This window comes from Littorina saxatilis, linkage group LG11 (assembly GCF_037325665.1).
Source record: "Littorina saxatilis isolate snail1 linkage group LG11, US_GU_Lsax_2.0, whole genome shotgun sequence".
NCBI classification, from domain to species: domain Eukaryota; kingdom Metazoa; phylum Mollusca; class Gastropoda; order Littorinimorpha; family Littorinidae; genus Littorina; species Littorina saxatilis.
In genome coordinates this window covers 15,608,065-15,626,813 of record NC_090255.1, presented here as the reverse complement: position 1 = coordinate 15,626,813, position 18,749 = coordinate 15,608,065, and the positions used below count along the sequence as shown (strand labels likewise).

Genomic DNA, 18,749 nt, shown 5'->3' with positions numbered 1-18,749 from the left:
CAGTCTTTGCTTTCGTTTACAATTATTCTCTGTATATGTTCCAAGGACAGGTTGGAAGATTAGGCTAAGCCTAAAACCTTTATCCTTATGTAATAAAGTTCTGAGTTCTGAGTTCTGAGTTATCTCTCTCTCTCGCTCTCTGTCTCTCTGTCTCTCTCTGTCTCTCTTTCTCTCTCTCCCTCATCTCTCTCTTTTCAAATCAAGCTCGCTCTTTCTCTGTCCCCCCCCCCTCTCTCTCTCTCGCTCTCGCTCTCTCTCCCCCCTCTCTCTCTCTCTCTCTCTCTCTCTCTCTCTCTCTCTCTCTCTCTCTTCCTCTCTCTGTCTCTGTCTCTCTGTCTCTCTCTCACACACTCTCTCTCTCTCTCTCTCTCTCTCTCTCTCTCTCTCTCTCTCTCTCTCTCTCATAAGGGGGATATGGCCTAAATGAGTAAACAATTCAATCCAATCCAATCTCTCACTCTCTCTCTCTCTCTCTCTCTCTCTCTCTCTCTCTCTCTCTCTCTCTCTCTCTCTCTCTCTCTCTCTTCTTAAAATAACGTCTTTATTCAGGTGCGGTCCTATGGAACTCACTGCCTATTTTTCTTAAGCATAAAACAAACACAGACAGCTTCAAAAAAAATTATATGTCGCACATAATGCAACTAAACATGTGCTGAATGGTTCATCAATTCATTTAAAATGTATGTGCATGTTAAACAAAATTATAATAATATGCAGATCTAAAATTGACACTGTTTATCATTGGAAATTGTACTTAAAATGCAGCATGACAATTTATTTTTAAATTTGTATCTGTATATACAGTTATAATGTATTAAGTTTGATGTGATAGTTCTTTGATTATATTGTTTTCTGTTCTTGTTGACCCTATATTAGGGCGAGGGCTGGATGTAAAAAAGCAATATTCTAGCTTATCTATTACCCTCGATAATAAAGATTTTGTCCTCTCTCTCTCTCTCTCTCTCTCTCTCTCTCTCTCTCTCTCTCTCTTTCTCTCTCTTTCTCTCTCTCTCTCTCACTCTTTCTCTCCATCCCTCTCTCTGTCTCTGTCTCTCTGTCTCTGTCTCTCTCTCACTCTCTCTCTCTCTCTCTCTGTACCCACGTTAACACAGTAGGTGAGAGATAACCGGACGTAATTCAGTGCACTCGATTGACTGAATGGTTAATTATGCTTCAGGGTTCTTGATGGACATTTAGTCAATGTTGATTCGGGTTTCAAACGAGGAGGGTGACGCGCGCACGCGAGTGTGTGTGCGTACGTCTGTGTGTGTGTGTGTGTGTGTGTGTGTGTGTGTTTGTATGTGTGTGTGTGTGTGTGTGTGTGTGTGTGTGTGTGTGTGTGTGTGTGTGTGTGTGTGTGTGTGTGTCTGTGTCTGTGTCTGTGTGTGTCTGTGCATGTCTGTTTGTGTCTGTGCATGTCTGTGTCTGTGTGTCAATTCATCAACAACAACAAAACAGCAAATAAAATCCCACTCCAATCCATAGGTAGTTTAGTTTGGGAATGCATCAAAGTGGAGGAATGGTCATATTCCATGTGAAAACCTGGCCAACTCTGAGATAGTAAGCCGAGGAGGACTGTGCATTAAACTGTTTTGGATGCCTGTCACATGGTGAGACCAGCGTATAATTGACTGGAACTTGATGAGGGGTATATTGGTAGTCGTTTTTGCGTGCAGCGAAAAATTAATAGCTTGTGGAACTGTTAACAGGTGTATTCAGTTTCATATAGAATCGTTCACACAAGACGAACAACGAGTGCAAATGGTTGTCATTTGTGTTTAGGTCAGGCTCGCCGAGACGCGATCAAGGAAGAGAATCCCAACCACAAGTAGCAGGTAAGATTATAGTGTTTTGCATCTGTCAAATTCCTTTTGATGTATTAGTTTGTTTTGGTGGGTTTTTTCCGTGTACCGCAGTATTATTTAGTTTTTAGTTTTGCTTTGTTTTTTTTAAGTTAAAGTACAGCTGCGTCATGGCATGTTTATAATTATTTTATACATCACGAATCCTTTGTTACAATTTAGATCAGTCTTTTAAATAGAGAGGGGATTTCAAGATGAGTATAATCAGATGCTGACAGAGTTCTATTTCTATAGAAGTAGATCTACTAATTTGTCTGCTAATTTTTAAGGCTAAAAGGCGGTTTCGTGATATTTGCACTAGCAGAGTCCCGTATGGTCGAAGCGTAATCTACAATACTTTGAATGTGAGCTTGCAACAATATTTTTCTCGAATTTTCTGGTAAGGAGGGTTTGATTCTTATTAGAATGTACGGACAGACAGACAGACGAAAGACAGGCAGGCAGACAGGCAGGCAGGCAGGCAGGCAGGCAGACAGACAGGCAGACAAAGATCATGCCATCACTGCCGCAATTCAACTTTGTTTGTGTCGATTGATTGATGAATTGATAACTCAATGCGGCATAACGTGAGCGCACGCGTGCGTGCATGTGGACGTGTGTGCTTGTGTGTGTGTGTGTGTGTGTGTGTGTATGTGTGTGTGTGTGTGTGTGTGTGTGTGTGTGCGTGCGTGCGTGTGTGTATGTGTGTGTGTATGTGTGTGTGTGTGTGTGTATGTGTGTGTGTGTGTATGTGTGTGTGTGTGTGTGTATGTGTGTGTGTGTGTATGTGTGTGTGTGTGTGTGTGTGTGTGTGTGTAGTTGCTCTTAGAAGAACTCCAGTGAAGCAAGGCACACCTACCCTGTTACCTGGCAGAGTACGAACAAGGCAAGAGCTGGTGAATGAACGCACACAAGGTAAGATGAGAGAGACAGAGACACAGGGAGACACAGAGAGACAGGAAGGCAGACAGTCAGACAGACAGACAGACACACAGACAAACAGACACACAGGCAGACAGACAGAGAAAGAGAATAATGTATGGAATGTTTATTCAAGAACAAACACGGAACGATACGCTCAGTATGAATACAGTGTCTCAGAAAAGTAAGACTAGTAGCAGGAGAAAGAGTACGCAAACACACAATTGTGTTGGTCAGCGTTTTAAACAGTATGCTATGATGACGGCTTGGGCGTTAAAGCTGTGGCTAATCTCGGTGTTTGAAAAAAGCCCCGAAATCTCGAGGTCCTGGGTTTGATCTCTGTTTTTTGGGGGGTATTTTTTCCCTTTCGTTGCATTTTGTTTGTTTTTATGTGTGTGTGTGTGTGTGTGTGTGTGTGTGTGTGTGTGTGTGTGTGTGTGTGTGTGTGTGTGTGTGTGTGTGTGTGTGACTGACGCTTGTTGTTATATAGTGATTGTCACGGTGTTAATGTTAGTGTACGTATGTCGTTGAATGTATTTATTTATTTTATAGCTGCGTATGTTGGGTGTGCTTGGCTAGAGTGAATGGAGGGAAAACCGCATCTGTCAGAAAGAATGTCCAAACTTGGGCAATAAAATATTCTGTATTCTGTATTCTGTTTGTTTGTTTGTTTGTTTGTTGTTGTGTGGTTTTACTGTTAGTTTGTTTAACAAATTACTGTCTGGTTAGTGTATTAATGACTTACTTGCTAGATTAGCTGTCTGACTAGCTAGCCTGTTGATGACTGTTTGAATTGTAGATCAGAATGACGACGACAGCGAGACGGTTGGGCACGTGACTCCAGCCTCTGCAGACACTACACGTGGTCTTCACATTGAAAATACGTCCACCCCGTGTTCGTCCTTCGCCACCGCTACTAGTTATGGTGGGTACCGTCACACAGCGCGCGACCAATTGGAGGGGGTGGGGCTTGGCAGACGTGGAGGGAAAGGCCATTCAGTTGGGGAACGAGGTGGGCGGCTGGGTGGGGTTGGTGGGGACATATCATTTCCATCTGTTAATATTCGTATAACCAGAGACTGCCAACGTGACTTCCATAATATTACACTGGCAATTCCTCGCAAAACACGTGCTGACCTAAATCACAGCAGCAGACAGCTGCCTCAGTCGCTAGGCCTTTCCCTGGCTTTCAATGTTATGTGCTGCGCTTGTTCAGCCAGTCCTCCGTTTCCTAGACGCTAGATTTGGCGAGTGTGGCGAGGAAGTAGGGTTTCTTAGGCAATTCTCGCCGCGAACTTTTTTTTACAAGGACGCGTAATCACACACACTCACACACACACACACACACACAAACACATACACTAACACTAACACACTAACACTAACACACACACACACACACACACACACACACACACACACACACACACACACACACAGTAATACCGTCGTTTCAAATACTTTGCAACACATGTAACCCATGTGTAAAACATATGTCCGTACCCCTTCTTTTATTAAAACACAGCTTCGGCCCTTGTGCAACAATTTAAACTGGCTTCCCATGCAATTATTCACTGGCATAATAGATACACTTTCAAGCTGTACATGTTAATTGTTTTTACTGTTGAGTTAAGGTACATTATTAAACACCATGTCAAAGAAGTTTTATGAGGGAAATTTTTCCCAAGGCCTTTTTTGATTGAATTACTCTCAATCCCCTAGCTGTAATTGTTTTCAGGTATAAAACATACCTGGGTATTATGTCAATTCTTTTTGCATTTTAATCATATACGATAAAATATGTCAATCTAGATCAGGCTTAGACTCAGAAAGACTTGTATTTAGGCAACATGACTGATGAGCGACTCAGTGACGTATCGAGAGATGCTGTTCGTAGACCTGTGTAACGAGATTCTGTCGAAGTAATTCGATGCTATCCATGCAGACTTTTGTTTTGCCACAATTAAAACATATTGATTTTTGTTGTTAGCTGTTTGTTTCCATGTGGATGTGTTATCAATTAAACTCCCCTTGTACCCCCACCCCACCCCTAATGTAAGACATCTGTCCTTTTAAGTCTTACTTTTGTAGACATTCTGTTCATAACCTCTGTAAGCACAACTCCATTTTAAGACTCCCTCCTTTTTAAGACCTGAACTTCTCAGATTTTTAAAGGTCTTAAAAGGGGGTTCCAATGTACTGCATTATGTTAACTAATGTTGTTTCTGGCCTCAGGTCCACTGATTCATGTTGCTTCAGCGAACGAATTCCGCAGTGACGAATACCAAATCAGTGCCTTGTGAGCTTTGTTCAGTATTGCAATTGATCATCGAAAATGCTTTGGAATAAAGATGAATAGAGTAAAATAAAACAAAAGAAAGGAGAGTAGAGAAATGAAACAAAGTTAAAAACAAAACTAAAAATAACAAGAAATTCCTCCGAGGTAGGAAAAACACCCCCGAAGTCAGAAGTCAGAAGTCAAAAGTCAAAAGTCAGAAGTCAGAAGTCAGAAGTCAGAAGAGAGAAAGCCAGAAGTCAGAAGTCAGAAGTCAGAAGAGAGAAAGTCAGAAGTCAAAAGTCAGAAGTCAGAAGTCAAAAGTCAAAAGTCAAAAGTCAGAAGTCAGAAGTCAGAAGTCAAAAGTCAAAAGTCAAAAGTCAGAAGAGAGAAAGTCAGAAGTCAGAAGTCAGAAGAGAGACAGTCAGAAGTCAAAAGTCAAAAGTCAAAAGTCAGAAGTCAAAAGTCAAAAGTCAAAAGTCAAAAGTCAAAAGTCAGAAGTCAAAAGTCAAAAGTCAAAAGTCAAAAGTCAGAAGTCAGAATGTCAACACAGGGTCCATTGCGAAAGGGTACGTCGAGGTAGGAAAAACACCCCCGTTGGTCAAAGGGAAATAACCATTCTCACTGCCACCAACTGAGAAGGTTATTTCCCTTTGACCATTAATATGTCACTCTTAATCTTAATCCACCAATAACTCCCTAATCGTGTGTTTGACTGGTCCCAATTTTTGTAAGGACCGTCTCAGGAATGTATAGAACCTGTTCACCAAGTTTGGTGACGATCGGTCCGTTCATTCTTGAGATCTATATGCGAACACAAACACACAAACACACAAACAAACACATCCAGTGAAACCTATACACACCCCTATACCGGGGGTGTAAAAATACCGCACTGGCATGACTCGAACCTACGACGAGACACAGATAGCATGTCTCTGCTACGACCTAACGACTCTTACCACAGTTTGATAACCACTGCACTAGAAAGCATTCCTGCTCAAATGGGCAAAACTAAACATTTTGTCTAGGAATATTCAGAGGCAAAGGCACCCAATATTGAACTCGGCACATTACAGAAGAGGAACTTTTGTTCTTTAATAAGATTTAGATTTTACAGTATTTTGGGGGGGTAAAGACACTAGTGAATTTTATTTCTTTAAACCGGTGTCTTGTGCCTTTGCTTGTCCCCAAGCTGTGTTGCAACTTCGAAGGGTCTTGTCAGTGTTCGTTTGCTTTCAGTGAATGATTTATCAGGCGCTCACTCGGTTTGATATTCACGTGGAAAACGAGGAATGACTGTCCTTTTTATATTTAGTCAAGTTTTGACTAAATATTTTAACATCGAGGGGGAATCGAAACGAGGGTCGTGGTGTATGTGCGTGCGTGTGTGTGTGTGTGCGTGTGTGTGTGTGTGTGTGTGTTTGTGTGTGTGTGTGTGTGTGTGTCTGTCTGTGCGTGTGTGTGTGTGTGTAGAGCGATTCAGACTAAACTACTGGACCGATCTTTATGAAATTTGACATGAGAGTTTCTGGAAATGATATCCCCGGACGTGTTTTTCATTTTTTCGAGAAATGTCTTTCATGACGTCATATCCGGCTTTTTGTGAAAGTTGAGGCGGCACTGTCACACCCTCATTTTTTCAATCAAATTGATTGAAATTTTGGCCAAGCAATCTTCGACAAAGGCCGGACTTCGGTATTGCATTTCAGCTTGGTGGCTTAAAAATTAATTGATGACTTTGGTCATTAAAAATCTGAAAATTGTAAAAAATAAAAACAAATTATAAAACGATCCAAATTTACGTTCATCTTATTCTTCATCATTTCCTGATTCCAAAAACATATAAATATGTTATATTTGGATTAAAAACAAGCTCTGAAAATTAAAAATATAAAAATTATGATCAAAATTAAATTTTCGAAATCAATTTAAAAACACTTTCATCTTATTCCTTGTCGGTTCCTGATTCCAAAAACATATAGATATGCTATGTTTGGATTAAAAACACGCTCAGAAAGTTAAAACGAAGAGAGGTACAGAAAAGCGTGCTATCCTTCTCAGCGCAACTACTACCCCGCTCTTCTTGTCAATGTCACTGCCTTTGCCACAAGCGGTGGACTGACGATGCTACGAGTATACGGTCTTGCTGAAAAATTGCAGTGCGTTCAGTTTCATTCTGTGAGTTCGACAGCTTGACTAAATGTTGTATTTTCGCCTTACGGCGACTTGTTTTCTTCTTCTTTAATTGTTTGGACTTTTCCGTCTGGTAGACATTCGTTTTGGCATGATGGAGCCGGGTGGGAAGAGTGGCTGAGAGTGAGCAACAGAAAGTGAGAAAGAGAACTCAAGACGTCCCCTCTTTTATGACTGATCAGGTATAAGGGATTTGGGGAAAAGTGACATGGAGGAGCACGTGACCAGTCCCCCGTTTCTTAGATGCTATAATCAGGCCAACAACAAAAAAAGTCTGTTTACGCTAACATAGGCCCAAAAAATAGGGTCGGTAGGTCGGGATGTTTGGTTTTTTTCGGTTTTTTTCTCCAAAAAACCATATTTTTAAGTTATTTTGCCAAAAAACAAAGACTTTTTTTTTCTCCCCCAAATGCCAAAAAAAAGTCTAGGGTCGCGCGAATAAATAGGGTCGGTCGGGATACCGTAAACAGACTTTTTTTTTGGGGGGGGGGGGGGGCCTTAGCGACTGTGGCGAGGACGTACCGTTTCTTAGACAATTCTCGCCGTGATGAACTCAAGGATTTAGCGAACTGAGCTGAACCTTATTTTACAAGGATTAAAATTTAAGGCTAGGACTGTACATACTATTTGTCCTTGAGACGCATAAACACACACACACACACACACACACACACACATACACACACACACACACAAAATATAACACTCGAGGACGACCCCTCTTTCATGATTTGTTGGAGGCAGTGACATGGAGCATCGTTGTACTGTTCTCACGAGATCAGTTATATTTGTTTTGTCCTCCTTATTTGTGCATCTGTACAACTGTTCTATTTTATCTGTCACACGTGGTGTCAAATTGGAGAAGAAAAAAAAGTGCACTCGAGAAGGTTTTCACATTAAAAAAAATGTCTCTTTCAACCCTTATGGGACCCCACACATGTTAATCACATTCCAACATTTATTACTGACTAATCGAGCAACACTTTTCCTTCTTCGAGAGAAGTTTAACAGGAACATCTTTTCAGTGCCTCCATGATTATGACGTCTAAGCTTTTTCAGTTTCCAAACTTTTATTTCGATATATTTTAAGCTCAAAGTTAAGCAACATTTTTTTTTAAAGATCAATGAATGATGGATTTGTCTTTTTTACTTGAAGTGAAAGTCTAATCATATGTGTGCCGGGTGTGGCATACGCTCGGTAATGGGTGCAAAAAACGATTATGACAGCAAACGAGCGAATCGGTTGTCTGAGCTTATTGTTTGTATGTAATAGTAATACTCGTAAGTAGGTAGGAGGTTTGATACACTTGAAGCTCCTATGTATTCTTAGCAGGTGACTACAATCGGTCTGACTGCGGACAGAAGTTTGCCCGCACATCACCTCTTCTTTTATCTAACACAACTGTTGATTTTAATCAACTAATTTTGTGTGTGTTTTAATTGTATGCGCGTGCGGTGCGGTTCGTGTGTGTGTGTGTGTGTGTGTGTTTGTGTGTGTGAGTGTGTGTGTGTGTGCGTGTGCGCGCGTGCGTTAGTGTGTGTGTGCGTTAGTGTGTGTGTGTGTGTGTGTGTGTGTGTGTGTGTGTGTGTGTGTGTGTGTGTGTGTGTGTGTGTGTGTGTGTGTGTGTGTGTGTAGTGTGTGTGTGTTAATTCGTGTGCCAGTACTAGTGCGTGCGCGCGCGTTTGTGTATAAGTGTCAGCTAAGGTTTTACATTCATTTCGCTCTTTTGCTCTGCTGCTGTCATAAATATGCTCACATTTCAAGTTGCACACAAAAAATCGTTTCTTTTTCTCTCAATTCCACAGAGGCACCTTACGATGTTCTTCAGGCAAGCGACATTGGACAAATGACACCGTATGACGACTTGGGTATTCACCAGGCCCAAGTATCTCAAACTGACGTCAAGGAATTAGTAACGAATCAGTAGGACGGAAGCAGAGCTCGTTTGATATAATTGTGTTCACCTTTTGTTGTTTTGTTTTTGTTATGTGGCAACTGATTTGCCGATTAATGGCCTTACCGTCAATATTCGGCCACGGCGTCGCCTTTGAGCCCGGCTCCCCCTCAATAACAATCTCCGCAGGTCTGTCGAAATGGCGGCAACTTTTTCGGTTATATTTGAAAGAAGTGTTGGTGTTTTGTCAACTGCTAACACCGAAAGACATCCCTGGTAAGGTATACCCACACTGGCGCTTGGTAGAAAGGGGGACAACAAGCACTGGATGTTGCGAAAAGTCTGCCGTTATCTCCCTTGGAATGATGATCCTGTGGTGGCAATGCCATGTCAACATGAGTGTGTGCAGTCACCCCATTCTACATTGCCACAGTGATAGTAGCCTCCGGTACAGCTGCTACATCACAGAGAAACTGTCTTGGGCAACAAGAGGTCTACTTTTGGAATCAGTTTGTAACGAAAAATGACCGTCTGATGATAAAGGCTTAACGAATATTGCTTTCCTAAGCAATGCAATTGATTGATTTGTTTGGCTTTTGAAGACGAGCACGTTAAGACAATCAATGTACGTGTTTACCCCACGTGTTACCCGAGAGCAGTGGGAATGTTGCTCCCGAACTTTCTTTTCTGACAAAAGCATTTCACGGTGTACCAAACTGACCTTATCAAACCCCAGGGAGAATTTCAAGTCTTAAAAGTTATGGCAACAAAGAACGAGATATTGATATTTTCAATATCGTGTCCAACTCACAAAATGGCAGTAGACCTCTCGTTCGTCAGAAAACCGAGCAGCATTCTTCTCATGCGACATAGTTCTGATACATCGCCAAGACTGGCTAATTTGATGTTGAACTTTTGTCTTTTTACATTTAGTCAAGTTTTGACTAAATGTTTTAACATAGAGGGGGAATCGAGACGAGGGTCGTGGTGTATGTGTGTGTGTGTGTGTGTGTGTGTGTGTGTGTCTGTCTGTCTGTCTGTCTGTGCGTGTGTGTGTGTAGAGCGATTCAGAGTAAACTACTGGACCGATCTTTATGAAATTTGACATGAGAGTTCCTGGGAATGATATCCCCGGACGTGTTTTTCATTTTTTCGATAAATGTCTTTCATGACGTCATATCCGGCTTTTTGTAAAAGTTGAGGCGGCACTGTCACACCCTCATTTTTCAATCAAATTGATTGAAATTTTGGCCAAGCAATCTTCGACGAAGGCCGGACTTCGGTATTGCATTTCAGCTTGGTGGCTTAAAAACTAATTAATGACTTTGGTCATTAAAAAATCTGAAAATTTTAAAAAAAAGTTATAAAACGATCCAAATTTACGTTCATCTTATTCTTCATCGTTTCCTGATTCCAAAAACATATAAATATGTTATATTTGGATTAAAGACAAGCTCTGCAAATTAAAAATATAAAAATTATGATCAAAATTAAATTTTCGAAATCAATTTAAAAACACTTTCATCTTATTAACACCAAAACTGCACTTGTCAAACCACTTCTCAAAAACCCTAGTCTTGATGTCAATATTTTGAAGAACTATCGTCCTGTATCTAATTTATCATTCTTGTCCAAAGTTTTTGAAAAGGTAGTTTTGAAGCAGCTGTTGTCATATTTGAACACCCATGATTTGATCTCGCACTCTCAGTCCGCTTATCGCCCTTCTCACTGTACTGAAACAGCCCTACTTAAAGTAATCAGTGACATTCTGTCTGCTCTGGATGGTGGTGATGTGTCAGTGCTTACCCTACTTGACCTTTCTGCAGCGTTCGACACGATTGACCATGTCACGCTTCTCCATAGACTTCAGACTCTGTACGGCATCTCCGGTCCACCGCTAGCATGGCTTGAGTCCTATCTCATTGGCAGGACTCAGGCTGTGCTTGTCGATGGCCAGATGTCTGCTCCAGCCCCATTTTCTTTCGGTGTTCCTCAAGGTTCAGTACTCGGTCCCATCCTTTTCATCATGTACACTAAGCCCCTATCCACACTGATTCAAAACCATTCTGTTTTAAATCAGTCTTTTGCTGATGACACCCAGCTGTATAAACCCAGTCCCCCTGCAGAGACACATTCCGCCATCCAGACCATTCAGACATGCATCACTGATGTTAAATCTTGGATGGTCGATAACAAACTTAAGCTGAATGATGATAAGACTGAAGTCTTACTGTGCAAAAAGAAGAACACTACATTTCCCTCTCCCCAACCTGTTTCTGTTCAAATAGGCAACACCGACATTCTTTTCTCACCATCAGCTAGAAACCTTGGATTCACCCTTTCATCTGACATGACCCTTAACAAACATATATCTTTAGTCTATAGAGCAGCTTATTTTGAGCTTCGTAAGATCAGCACCATTCGCCACACACTCTCCTCTCAAACAACTAACACTCTTGTCTGTGCCTTTGTTCTTTCTAAACTTAACTACTGCAACTCTCTTCTCTCTGGCTGTCCTCTGTACCTCCTGCATAAACTACAAAAAGTCCAAAACTCGGCAGCACGCCTCATTCTGAAAGCACGAAAACGAGATCACGCAACACCACTTCTTCACACACTGCACTGGTTACATATTCAAGCCCGCATTGAGTACAAACAGTCCACCCTCTGCTTTAACTTCTTTTCTGGCTCGTCTCCTGCTTACTTCTCTGAACTCCTCACCGTCTATTCTCCAGCAAGACAACTCCGTGCCTCTTCTGACTGTCGCATCCTCACCATTCCACACACCAAAACCAAAACATACGGACAACGCACTTTTACTTTCTTCGCACCCACACAATGGAATTCTCTCCCTTTTCACATCCGCCACTCTCAGTCACCCCAAGCATTCAAACGAGCACTTAAAACGCACCTCTTCAAGAAATACAACCCCTGATTTTTTTTCTCAGTCCATCAGTAGGCTACATGTAGTGTATTTGTTGTTTTAGTGATAATGTGATAATGTATATAAACATCTAGGGCTGTTTTTCAGTATTGTTGATAACATGTTCTGTTTGATTAAGGGTATTCAGCTGGTATTTCCTTGTTTTCACTACCTATTTTATTCATGTTTTTGGCTCACGTAAGTGTAGCCTATGCGATCGTAACTTTGTCTGTCTGTGCGTGCGTGCGTGCGTGCGTGCGTCTGTGCGTGTGTATGTCTGTGGTAGAAACTCTAACATTTGAAGACGTCACATTACATTGACGTCACATTATGACGTAAGAGGGTTAGACGTCACGCGAAGGAAGTACTGACAGTCTCGGTCATTATTATTTTGAGCGCGCCGAGACCAGTTGGCAGTCGTGTCCTTGTAAGTAGGCTACATGCAGACAGACAGATCTAGATCTAGTGTCTCGCTTTCTTGCACAGTTTCACCTATGCTCTTTCTGTGTGTGTGTGTGTGTGTGTGTGTGTGTGTGTGTGTGTGTGTGTGTGTGTGTGTGTGTGTGTGTGTGTGTGTGTGTGTGTGTGTATGTGTGACGGAGTGATTGAGTTTGTGTTACTGTTTGTCGATTTCTTACGTGAGCCTTGAAGGCTTCGCCTCTTGTTATTACTTAGTTAGTGGAAGAATCTTTTGTAATGTATATGTTTGATGGTGTATGCTTTTGATTAAGCGTTGCTGACTATGAATGTAGATGTAAATGCTTGTATAACTGTGTTTTAATTTTAAATGTGTCAAGCGCAAAGAGCATAATTGTAAAGTTATGATGTTGCGCTATATAAATGCTCATTTATTATTATTATCATTATTATTCCTTGTCGGTTCCTGATTCCAAAAACATATAGATATGATATGTTTGGATTAAAAACACGCTCAGAAAGTTAAAACGAAGAGAGGTACAGAAAAGCGTGATATCCTTCTCAGCACAACTACTACCCCGCTCTTCTTGTCAATTTCACTGCCCGGTTTGCCACAAGCGGTGGACTGACGATGCTACGAGTATACGGTCTTGCTGAAAAATTGCATTGCGTTCAGTTTCATTCTGTGAGTTCGACAGCTTGACTAAATGTTGTATTTTCGCCTTACGCGACTTGTTAGAATTTATGAGTAGTGAAAGTATGTTGTTGTTGTTGTTGTTGTTGTTGTTGTTGTTGTTGTTGTTGTTACTACTGCTGCTGCTTAATTACAAGTACATTCTGTTTTCTCACTTCTTGTGATGAGTGGGTTACTTGTTGCACCGAATGCCTGAGAATTAATATGGAGACTGAGTTTGTGAGTGTTTGTGTGAATGCGGCGTGCCGTGTGTGTGTGTGTGTGTGTGTGTGTGTGTGTGCGCGCGCGCGCGCGTGTGTGTGTGCGTGTGCGTGTGTGTGTACTTGAAGTTAGGGTGTGTGTGAACTTGTGTGCATTGAAACAAAAAGAGGACACAGCAGTAACCAGGTTAGGTCTTCCTTTATCAACATTTCGGCAGCGACAAACTGCCTTCAGTCTTCAGGATGGTATGATCATGTGTGTGTATATAGGTGTGTGTGTATATTTGTGTGTGTGTTTCATGTGTGTGGGTGTCCCAGTGCAGGGCCGGATCTGGGGGGGGGGGTTCCTGGGGTTCCGGAACCCCCCCCCCCCCCCCTGGCCATCCAATGTACCTCTATGTACCTCTCAGAGAAAAAAAATGTGGACTTTGGACCCCTGCCTTCAGTTGGAACCCCCCCCCCCCCCCCCTCAAACTGACGAACTTGGTCCGGCCCTGCAGTGTGTGTGTGTGTGTGTGTGTGTGTGTGTGTGTATGAGTGTTTGTTTGTTTGTTTGCCTGTGACGCCCAGCCGACCACGAAGGGCCATATCAGGGTGGTGCTGCTTTGACATATAACGTGCGCCACACACAAGACAGAAGTCGCAGCACAGGCTTCATGTCTCACCCAGTCACATTATTCTGACACCGGACCAACCAGTCCTAGCACTAACCCCATAATGCCAGACGCCAGGCGGAGCAGCCACTAGATTGCCAACTTTTAAACTAAGTCTTAGGTATGACCCGGCCGGGGTTCGAACCCACGACTTCCCGATCACGGGGCGGACGCCTTACCACTAGGCCAACCGTGCCGGTGTGTGTGTATGTGTGTGTGCGCGTGTGTGTGTATGTGCGTGCGTGCGTGCGTGTATGTCTGTCTGTCTATGTTTGTGTGTAAAAGGATGGGTGTCTGTCTGTCTGTGTCTGTATGTAAGTGTGTGTCTTGGTGTTATATGGACGTGCACACAACTTTCTTTCACTGTTTTACCCGCTAAAACTTGTTTAACTGATATGTTATTAGGCAACAACCACCGCGCAAAATACACAGGCACATTATTCTCAACACATCAACTCCCCGGTTGCACTAGAACTAGCTTAATGCGTTCTAATTTAGATTAAAAACAAATTAGCTCAATCTAATTTGTTTGTTTGTTTGCTTAACGCCCAGCCGACCACGAAGGGCCATATCAGGGCGGTGCTGCTTTGACATATAACGTGCGCCACACACAAGACAGAAGTCGCAGCACAGGCTTCATGTCTCACCCAGTCACATTATTCTCAGTGACACCGGACCAACCAGTCCGAGCTATACTAACCCCATAATTCCAGACGCCAGGCGGAGCTCAATCTAATATAAAAATAGTAAACCAGTAATACAGCCTTTAAAACATACCCACAACTTTGGCTCCGTCTTCACTCAGGCACCTTCATTTTCACTCTCACACCACCACCCTCACTCTGGCACCTTCATTCTCACTCTCACACCACCACTCTCACTCTGGTACCTTCATTCTCACTCTCACGTTACCACCCTCACTCTGGCACCTTAATTCTCACTCTCACACCACCACCCTCACCCTGGCACCTTCATTCTCACTCTCACGCCACCACCCTCACTCTGGCACCTTCATTCTCACTCTCACACCACCACTCTCACTCTGGTACCTTCATTCTCACTCTCACACCACCACCCTCACTCTGGTACTTTCATTCTCACTCTCACACCACCACCCTCATTCTGGCACCTTCATTCTCACTCTCACACCACCACCCTCACTCTGGCACCTTCATTCTCACTCTCACACCACCACCCTCACTCTGGCACCTTCATTCTCACTCTCACACCACCACCCTCACTCTGGTACCTTCATTCTCATTCTCACACCACCACCCTCACTCTGGCACCTTAATTCTCACTCTCACACCACCACCCTCACTCTGGCACCTTCATTCTCACTCTCACACCACCACCCTCACTCTGGCACCTTCATTCTCACTCTCACACCACCACCCTCACTCTGGCACCTTCATTCTCACTCTCACACCACCACTCTCACTCTGGTACCTTCATTCTCACTCTCACGCCACCACCCTCACTCTGGCACCTTCATTCTCACTCTCACACCACCACCCTAACTCTGGTACCTTCATGCTCACTCTTACACCACCACTCTCACTCTGGTACCTTCATTCTCACTCTCACGCCACCACCCTCACTCTGGTACCTTCATTCTCACTCTTACACCACCACCCTCACTCTGGCACCTTCATTCTCACTCTCACACCACCACTGTCACTCTGGCACCTTCATTCTCACTCTCACACCACCACCCTCACTCTGGCACCTGGCATTCTCACTCTCACACCACCACCCTCACTCTGGCACCTTCATTCTCACTCTCACACCACCACCCTCACTCTGGTACCTTCATTCTCACTCTCACACCACCACCCTCACTCTGGCACCTTAATTCTCACTCTCACACCACCACCCTCACTCTGGCACCTTCATTCTCACTCTCACACCACCACCCTCACTCTGGCACCTTCATTCTCACTCTCACACCACCACCCTCACTCTGGCACCTTCATTCTCACTCTCACACCACCACTCTCACTCTGGTACCTTCATTCTCACTCTCACGCCACCACCCTCACTCTGGCACCTTCATTCTCACTCTCACACCACCACCCTCACTCTGGTACCTTCATGCTCACTCTTACACCACCACTCTCACTCTGGTACCTTCATTCTCACTCTCACGCCACCACCCTCACTCTGGTACCTTCATTCTCACTCTTACACCACCACCCTCACTCTGGTACCTTCATTCTCACTCTCACACCACCACCTTCACTCTGGCACCTTCATTCTCACTCTCACACCACCACCCTCACTCTGGTACCTTCATTCTCACACCACCACCCTCACTCTGGTACCTTCATTCTCACTCTCACGCCACCACCCTCACTCTGGCACCTTCATTCTCACTCTCACACCACCACTCTCACTCTGGTACCTTCATTCTCACTCTCACACCACCACCCTCACTCTGGCACCTTCATTCTCACTCTCACGTCACCACCCTCACTCTGGCACCTTCATTCTCACACCACCACCCTCACTCTGGCACCTTCATTCTCACTCTCACACCACCACTCTCACACCTTCATTCTCACTCTCACACCACCACTCTCACTCTGGCACCTTCATTCTCACTCTCACACCACCACCCTCACTCTGGCACCTTCATTCTCACACCACCACCCTCACTCTGGCACCTTCATTCTCACTCTCACACCACCACCCTCACTCTGGCACCTTCATTCTCACTCTCACAGTACACCACCACCCTCACTCTGGCACCTTCATTCTCACTCTCACACCACCACTCTCACTCTGGTACCTTCATTCTCACTCTCACGCCACTACGAGAGAAAATGTAAGTTTTACGCCCTCACGGCAATGCCATTAGGGGCATGTTACACGGGAAAACCCGGCTTTGTATGAAAATAAAAAATAAAAATGCAGGGTGTGAGGGGGTGGGGGTGTAGACAGCTGGCTGCCGGCTGCTAGAGGAGACCTGAAATGGGCTTGGGACCGGGTTGGGTCGTCTTGGGTCAGTGCTGAAATGGTTATTGTATTGGCTGTTGGCCGAACGGACATCCGGGTTTCATATTTTTGCATGCATGTATTCGTGTTTCCAAGGCCTGAGGCTTTCGCTGTGACCCTGGGATCTTTATCGTGCGCATGAGAGGAGAGTCTGCACAAAGTTGACTCTGGGACACACATCCCGCGCCGAACTTGGGGGTTGAACCCACGCTGATTTTTGTTTGTTCGTTCATGGGCTGAAACTCCCACGGCTTTTACGTGTATGACCGTTTTTACCCCGCCATTTAGGCAGCCATACGCCGCTTACGGAGGAAGCATGCTGGGTATTTTCGTGTTTCTATAACCCACCGAACTCTGACATGGATTACAGGATCTTTTTTCGTGCGCACTTGGTCTCAAGTTGTGCTTGCGTGTACACACGGGGGTGTTCGGACACCGAGGAGAATCTGCACACAAAGTTGACTCTGAGAAATAAATCTCTCGCCGAACGTGGGGACGAACTCACGCTGACAGCGGCCAACTGGATACAAATCCAGCGCGCTAACGACTGAGCTACATCGATCCCCGCCCACCCACGCTGATTGTAACAACCGGTTTTAAAGCCAGCGCCTCTACCGACTGGGCAAACTCTCCACCTAATATGTTGGGGTCAAGAAGTTCCATGGAGGGCGGGGGGTATGGAGTAACACATAGTGTTTTGCTCAGAACATTCCCACCCAAGCAGAGCTTGTGCGCCTTGAGTCGCCTGTCATTGGTGAGATATGTGCGCGTTACAAATATTCGTATTATTATTATTAGAGCTGCGCTAGGGGTACGCATTACTGTGAAGCTGGCAGTCAGTGCTACCAAATGTCGTCTGTGTCTACCACTCGGTGGTGAATTAATGTGGGTCTATGTAACTTGAGCAGATGCCAGCGCAAGCAATCTAATGCAGAGTCAGGAGGCGGTTTGGTACAAGAGAACCTTAGAGGCCACAGCCTCGGCCGTCTAAGGGATCTGTGTGTCCGGAGGCATATTTGGTTTCTGAGGTTCAAGCGGAGCTGTTGCCTCTCGGCTCCCAAGTTCCCGTGTCTGGAGGCGTTTTTGGTATGGAAGCAAACTTGTAGGTTGGGGCCTCTGCCTTTCAGGATGCCAGGACTACAAAATGTGTTTTGGATCTGTGCTGTGCTGGGTCTGCTGCAAGCACACTAGAACCAGCTCGCAACAGTTGAGGTGAACAGATTGGTGACCAAGACCATCATCGGTTTCTCTCCGAGTGATGGGTGTGGGCGGAGAAAGTCTCCCAGACTGAGAGCATTCTCCCTTCTGTGGCGGATGAGACTAGACATCTCTTCCTTGAGAGTGTCACTACCCTCAAACACGTGTGTGAGGTGTCCAGTCTTGCCACACTGACAGACTACCTTGTCCCAGTAGATGCGGCTGCTGACCGTGCGCAAGCGACGCAACAGGCTCATGGGTCTCGGGGGGAGTGGGAGGTTTGTTTGTTTGTTTATTTGTTGCTTAACGTCCAGCCGACTACGCAGAGCCATATCAGGACGAGGAAGGGGGGGATGAAGGGGGCCACTTGTCAAGCGATTCCTGTTTACAAATGCACTAACCCATTACTTGTGTCCCAGCAGGCTTTAGTAAAACTAAATTAATACCTACTGGAAGATTACCAGTTTCCAGTATGTTAAAATAGGCTTAACCTATCTACTGCTGGACTTACATCAGAACACTAACAGATTAAACTATACA

The 18,749-nt window shown here is 44.3% G+C and overlaps 1 protein-coding gene and 1 long non-coding RNA gene across 3 annotated transcripts in view; both read left to right on the top strand.

The window, feature by feature from the left end:
- LOC138979843 (uncharacterized) overlaps nt 1-13,378 on the top strand; it is a 19,488-nt gene extending 6,110 nt beyond the window's left edge. For both annotated transcript variants that reach the window (XM_070352597.1, XM_070352596.1), the window contains 4 exons: nt 1,783-1,835; nt 2,661-2,756; nt 3,562-3,687; nt 9,040-13,378. In XM_070352597.1, coding sequence (XP_070208698.1) covers nt 1,783-1,835; nt 2,661-2,756; nt 3,562-3,687; nt 9,040-9,161 — 397 coding nt within the window. In that variant the 3' untranslated portion in view covers nt 9,162-13,378. The remainder of the gene's footprint in view (nt 1-1,782; nt 1,836-2,660; nt 2,757-3,561; nt 3,688-9,039) is intronic.
- The window catches only part of LOC138979863 (uncharacterized), a 474,427-nt gene extending 455,678 nt beyond the window's left edge, over nt 1-18,749 (top strand). Inside the window, exon 3 of the long non-coding RNA XR_011460161.1 lies at nt 18,488-18,749. This is a non-coding gene — a long non-coding RNA (uncharacterized lncRNA). The remainder of the gene's footprint in view (nt 1-18,487) is intronic.